Source organism: Neolamprologus brichardi, unplaced genomic scaffold (assembly GCF_056152115.1).
Source record: "Neolamprologus brichardi isolate AB-2024 unplaced genomic scaffold, ASM5615211v1 NODE_ptg000033l+_length_6344489_cov_1, whole genome shotgun sequence".
Taxonomy (NCBI): Eukaryota; Metazoa; Chordata; class Actinopteri; order Cichliformes; family Cichlidae; genus Neolamprologus; species Neolamprologus brichardi.
Genome location: NW_028270137.1, coordinates 1416983 through 1424220, shown reverse-complemented (window position 1 = coordinate 1424220; position 7238 = coordinate 1416983). Strand labels below are relative to the sequence as shown.

The 7238-nt window shown below is 41.0% G+C and overlaps 1 protein-coding gene across 1 annotated transcript; it reads right to left on the bottom strand.

Annotated features, from left to right (window-relative positions):
• Positions 1-297: 297 nt before the first annotated feature.
• On the bottom strand, positions 298-5882 carry degs1 (delta(4)-desaturase, sphingolipid 1). Its single transcript, XM_006808305.3, has 3 exons — positions 5638-5882; positions 2391-3133; positions 298-1614 (listed from the first exon to the last, which is right to left on the bottom strand). The coding sequence occupies exons 1-3, from the start codon at positions 5717-5719 to the stop codon at positions 1468-1470; spliced, it is 972 nt and encodes a 323-aa protein (XP_006808368.1). The 5' UTR covers positions 5720-5882; the 3' UTR covers positions 298-1467.
• Between the last annotated feature and the right edge of the window lie 1356 nt (positions 5883-7238).

The window sequence follows — 7238 nt, the reverse complement described above, 5'->3', positions numbered from 1 at the left end:
AGAGAGAGTGGGCCGGCCGCCTCCCCATCCCAGTGAGCCAAACCGGCGCCCCACATGAAAGTATGTTTCTAAATGGAAACTTTTTAGGAGTTTGGAGGTGTCTGAAGTGCCAAAACTACCAAATGCTTTACTAACTGATGTGGGGATCATTTTTTAGTTTTCACTCTTTTCCATTTCTATATTTATATACATGTAAATAAGTGTTCAAGGTGCATTCTTCAAGTTGATCACTGGCTAAAATGAGCAGTCATCATGAATGCAGCCACCTGACACACGGAGAGGACATGAAGGACCAAGACGTTTGTTTTCCAGAGTTTAATGTGACGCTGGTCTCTTTAAGGAGGAAGCAAACAGTGTGAAACATACAGCACAGTACAGAAGTGACAGGCCTGCTCCAAGCACACAGCACAAAAAGTGAGTGCACTCCTCTGCTCTGCGTTTTACATCCAGAGACGTCCCACAGTGAAATCATAACAGCACCACAGTCGCCTCAGTACTGTGCGCGTCGTTCAGTTCAACATAAGTAAATGTGCAGGCTTAAAACAAAGTAAAGCTAATTGTTTTAATACTTTCATCTTTTAAAGTCTTTCTCAAGAAGCAATCAGTTGAGTTAAGATAACAATCATGGAAAACAAAGCTCTGGTGATCAGTTACATACGCATGTCACAAGCTCAGACATATTCAGTCGCAGGTTGGATCTTGTTGATGGGCCGGGCGCCATTACAGGCACAAAATGTGAACATCTAAATTTCGCTTTTATGTTGGCTTTAAATCTGCATAGATGCATCACTCACAAGAAATTCAATTTATATGGAAGGAAGTTAAATTTAAATACACTGTGTTTGAGCTCTAAAGTGGAAGAAAACATCTGGATCCAGCTGCTTTGGTGCCTTCAGATGATGGCAGAGGAATCTGTGGGGCTGGCTGCACAAAGACCTCATACTCGAATAGTTCGACTAGCGGGACAGGACGCAGACACGGAAGCTGCAGAGATCACTCCGTTAAAAAGGAAGTCCAGTCTGAATGAAGCCTCTTTGTAACAGCAAGGGTGTGTCAGAGAGAAGTGCTGCATTGTGTTAGCCCTGGGTGGACTGGCAGCCCGCCCCGGAGTTACCCTACCCCCAGTATCCGCAGACAGGCTCCAGGGCCCCCACCACCTGACTTTGAGAAGCACTCAGGAAAAGTATGAATGAAGCTTTACTTTTTCGGATATCTGACACGACTCATAGCTGTTCAGATATCAGGTCTCTGTGCAGCCAGTCCTAGATTTGTTCTCGCTCTGCAACACCAACAAATTAAAGCCCAGCACCACCCGTTTTTGGACCTGTCCTGTGCACACTCAGCACTTCATCCCTCTCGTCAGTTTAGTCCACATGTGGAATGCACTCATCTGCAGAAGCTGTTAGTTTTTTCAAAGTGGAAAGGCTGCCTTTACAGCGGACACACAGCAGTGTTCCCACAGTGGCGTTACTCCTGTTTGACCTCTCCCTTCAGCTTCCTCTTGATTCGTGAATATGGGCTTATGGTATCGTCCATAATGAAGTCGTATAGGACCTTCACCCAAGATGTGTACTGAGGCAGGTCAGCATAATACTCTGCAGCAATTTCCTTTACCTGCAAACAAAACACAAGGAATGGACACATCACAACTTTCTCCATTTACTCACTATACAATTTTCTTTCATGCTTGAGACACAATGATTTTACTGTTTCTCCACAAATTACACTGGTGGTGGTGCCGAAATCAAACTTTACAGCCTGCTGCTCACAGAAAACTTATTTCATGTTCCTTTAGGATTTTGAAGGCTGATTTCAGTTTCTTTCATATCTCAGGTTACAGAGGGGCAGGGATCCTTTATTGTTCTTCTGAGTACATTCAATCACAATATTCTGTATAATTTTAATATTAAATCAAATCATGGAGTACAGCTTTACTGTTCTATTAGGCAGGTTTTATGTGACAAAATCTAGTTGTCAGCTGAAGAATGTTTTTAACCGTTGCAGTTTCTCCAAATCAAACAGGGTTTTCTCTCAGGACGACTGCCTAAACCAGGGGTCCCCAATCCCAGTCCACGAGGGCCGGTGTCCCTGCAGGTTTTAGATCTCACCCTGGGTCAACACACCTGAATCAAATGATTAGTTCATTACCAGGCCTCTGGAGAACTTCAAGACATGTTGAGGTCATTTATCCATTTAAATCAGCTGTGATGGATCAAGGACACGTCTAAAACCTGCAGGGACACCGGCCCTCGTGGACTGGGATTGGGGACCCCTGCCCTAAACCATCTGTTGACTTTGCATGTGTACACAACAATGTGACATTAGCAGGGAACTAACTCCAGTGGGCAGAATGTGTGGGTAACAACCTGCACTCTCTGAACTTTACTCACCATGGGCAGCCTGCGTCCTGGGATGCTGGGGAAGTCATGGTGCTCATTGTGGTAACCCACATTGAAGGTGAGCAGATTGAGAGAGCCGTAATAAGAGTAGGTCTCGTGACCCTTCAGGAACATGTAGTGCTCAGCTATGAAGTGGCCAGAAATTGGATGCAAGCCCATTCCCAGCATGGAGCCAGCCAACATGTAGACCACAGGCTTAGCCCCCCACAGCCAGTAGAGCAGAACATTAAAGGTGACCTGGAAAGCCACATTGGTCATCTCAAGCTGAGTGATGGGTTTAGGGTTAATGCAAAGGGGCCGTATAGCATAGAAAAGTGGCTGCAGAATAATCCAGATAAACTTGCGAAAGCGAGTGCAGAAAAACCAGCCTTCAAAATCAGTGGGGATGTCGACATCAATCCCATCTCCGCCCAGGTAGCGATGATGATCCAGGTGATAGCGTTTGAAAGATGCAGAGTAGGGCAGGCCGATCGGCAGGTTGGCGAAGATGGCAAAGTAGCGGTTCCACATGGCTTTGTTATTTCCAAATGCTGTGTTGTGGGAGATCTCGTGAATAGCAAGGGTCATTGAGTGGTTGATGCAACTGCCAAATGCATAAGTCCAAAACAGAACCCATTTCCAGTCCAAGTCCTTGACCAGGTAGAAAGCTACAAACTGTATCACCACCATCATGCACACGATCCACTTCAACCTCGGGTCAGGACCCATCAGCGTTTTGATTTTTGGATATTTGGCTGCAAGATAAACACAGAAGACTCAGAGTCAGTTCAGTCAACATTCAAATGCTGAAAAGAAGACAATCACAACCTCACGAGGTAAAGCTGCGCTCCTGATTAAACGTTACACTCTTCGTACAAAGTTGTAAACAATGATATCCTTGAATTAAGACTATTTATGAATTTGGAACACATGTATCCTTATTAAATTTGAAAAACGCTACTGCATTTTGCTAATCGGTTATTTATAACTGCTGCCATAAATAGTATTTCGATCTTATTTTAATGGCTGACTTAAGAATAATAAACACTTCAGGACACTTTAAGAGACTTGCTGAAGACATTGTTTCGCTCAGGCCTTTTCCACAGGTTCATGTGATTAAACATGTTTCATTTACTTTAAAGCATCACATTTTTTCCATAAAAAAAAGCATAGGTTACAAAACCAAATTGGGTCAGGGCAATGTTAAAACAGCAACAACCCCCCCAATTAGTGACCTGTGTGTCGATTCTCTCTGTATCTTCCTGTCCTTTCATAAAACCTTTGACCCCAACACCACAAAGCTAATAGTCATGTTTTTATAATCATGATACATTTCAAAAATCCAAAAGATCCAGTTTAACATGTAAAGACAAACAGACTAGTTATAAACCCCAAGACTTATGGAAAAATACCCTTTGAAAGGTTATTGTACATAATTAAAACTTAGTTAACTAAAATATAACTATGCTTTTGGGGGGGAAAACAAACTGAATTTGTTTTGTGAAAATAAACATAATCAAAGAGATCTCCTTAGCTTTAGTCTGCTAAAGTATGTTATTACACCTTGCCTGATGGAGCTTTGATGGACATGTTTATTGAGTTTACTAGAGCCTACAAGACTGAAAGCCAACGTTCAGCATATGACCTACAATACAGAAATACTTGAAAAGACTAAAACTAACACTGAAACTAATAAAGACTAAACTTAAACTCAATGTGCTGCAATGGATTAAGTCCAATTTGAATTGAAAATTTGAATGACTCAAACCTTTAACAACCTCAGTCAAAACAAGACGATAGCCAGCTCAAGCCACGTAAGTATAAGCTGTTGACTCATTTCATATTCACTCAGGTTAAAAGAGCAAACCCACCGGGCCTCCAGGCTACAAATATTTCCACAAAACGTGGGACCTTACAGCAGAGAGATGTGTCTCAACACATCCTGTGTCACACCATGCTGCCTCCACTACTAGAGCAAGATGGCTCTCAGAGGGAGGGACCTGAGACCACATACAGTTGAGCTCTTTACAAGCAAATATGTATGAACATACAAACCACATTGGACCAAGTAGCAAATTTTCAGTAGGGGCACAATTCACAAAGTTTGGAGGTATATAATCGCAAAGACCTTGCAATATGTGACATAAAAACGACTTAAAAGGAAAAAAACTCAGTGAACTTAAAGTATTGTGAAATCTCTGTGTGAAATTGTGACTCTCCTCAGTGAAAAAGACACTAGAAATGCAAAAGAAACACTGATCACTGTCCTCATGGTCCAGTGGCTAAAGCAGACCACCTGATTCAGAGAAAAAGGCACTTTGACACAATGAACGCTTTGTGTGTTTGAAAGGAGAAAAGCAGCATTCAATGTGAGTCAGCTGCATATAGTTACTAATGTGAATCACCCATCAGTACCGATAAAAGTCATATATGCAGAGAGAGAGAGACCATGGTTCTGATTATTTAGTTTTCGAGCTACAATGCAAAAAAAAGTTTGTCTTTCAGTTTCATGTCACAATAATTCATTATCTTTGGGTTTGAACTCTGAAACTACAAAAAGAGTCAATCTCCTTGGAAATTAGCTATACCACTTAAACTACAAAACAGAACAAACTTTTTAAAAAACCAACACGTACGGAACATACTGTAGTTTTTATACTGGCTATTGTCAAATTGCAATACTTTTCCTTATTTGTTTGCAATGCTTTAACTATGCAAAGTGTGGGGCAAGAATCTGATATAAGATGTGCGTTGAACGCTTAAAATCTGCCCCCAAAGTCAACAAACCACTCCTGAAAAGCACCGGTTATGTGTCAAACCGTTACTGCAGTTTTCCCAAGAGAAACTTAGGGAGTGGCACATAACCACTGCAAGAACTCCCCGTTTGCTAGCCTCACATAATATTAGTTGGTTCAATGGCCTAAATAGCTGGAACTTCCTTGTGTGCGTGTATGTGCGCGAGCGCGAGCGCGTGTCCAGGTCAAATTGTGTAACTGAAACGACAGTGGTTCTCACTGTGGGTTAAATATTGAGCAAAGTTGGTCTGATAGCTAACATATACGGGTGGATAAGGAACCGTTAGCTTGAAACTAATTAGCAACTTACCGTTGCTTAAAACTAATCAAAAAACTAAGCCTTTACGGTGTCGGGGTGTGCAATTAGACGGTTTAACGAAAGTTAGTCGTCAAAAGCTAAACTTGGTTATACCTTTGTTAACTATGGATTTATGCGCAATTTGCTAACGGATAAGCTAGCTCACCCAAAATCGCTTTTCTCCTGTCAGCATGCGGCTGGTCCGTATAAACCCATTCGTAGTCCTCACGGGCGAGTCGGTTTCCCATCTTTGTGACTACTGTAGTGAGAGGTTTACAGCACTTCGCCAAAAAGTAATAGCACAAGGTCGTTTCTTTATAAGAAACTTCTTTGCCTCCCTTCCTTTCGTCTTTGATAGCCCGCCGCTGACGTGCGCAGAAGCCGGCAGCTGCAGACTCCGCCCCCCGGTGGCCTGTCGCTACGTAACAGCGAACACCGTTACGTGACGACAACCTTGTTTTAAGGCTGTTGCTATGTCAACAAACGAACATTTCAGCTAAACATATATTTACAGAATATATCTTGAGGGTTTTTTTTTAGTTTTTCTTGAGTTAGCACCTCAAAAATCGTCAAACCTCTTGACTTGGAGTGAAAATAGTTCACCGCAGACCTGAGCAACAGTTAAACTGAGATTCTTTTTTCTCCAGTTGTGTGTTCATATCCTTTTTAAAAGTGACATTAAATTAAACTGTTGTGAAATTAAAATGTGACACTAAAAAACAAGCGTAAAACAGGACATCTGAGCAGAAATACTAAGGCTTTGAGCAGGGCCGTGCAGAGATGTTTGAAGGGGCATGTGCTCAAAGTTAAAAGAGGGCACCAACAACCAGGCTGAACCCCCATTCATCAAGAATCTAATATGGAATCACATCATACTATATCACTGTCATCAGGGACAATGCAAAGCAAATGTAGCCTATGTTTTACCTGATGTGTAAAATGCTGTTGAGCAGTTGCTGCTGCTCCTGCTGCAGATAGTGCTGGACGGCAGGGCGATCTCAAAACATTAAACAAGTGTTTTAGATAATAATAAACTTCAAAGACTGGTGATAGCGCTTGGAACCATAAGGCAACAGATTTTTTTTTAAATAAAACTGGGGAAAATAAACGAGACTCTGCCTGTGACTCACTCTTCCTCCTTCCATCTCCTCTGATCCATCACTCTCCACTTGCTGTCCATCTGACAACAAGGCACAATTTGCTATTGCATTGATCTATTACTTAATTATCCACCCTTAAAAACTTGTTTCACCTAATCCATGATAAAGTAATGACAGAAGAATGTTATAGAACCAAAGCACTGCAGTTGTGTTTGTTATTGTTTTTATAGTTGAGTAATAATTTTAAAAAATCTATACACAAACACAAACACACACACGGACATACAGTGAGATTTTATACGTTCTCCAGAATACTGTATATACTATTGCATTATAGTGCTGATCCACAATCCTTCCTTCATTATTTATTTATAGTGCTATAATAATAAAGTAACACAAACCAAAAAAAGGTAAGTAATAAATATAAAATAATGTATTTATGATAATTCAGTTTGTTTGACTATTCACTCTGTGCAGGCAGAAAACTTATTAAATGTTTAAACTGCAGAAATAGAATAATTTTGCAGCATTTTGTCATATTTGAAATATAAATCTAATATATTCTGTTTCTTAATGTATTTTCTTTAATATAGTGTGTGTGTGTTTAATATCGTCATTACAATAATCCATAACTATGTGGATATGCATGTTAGACAGTTTACTCATG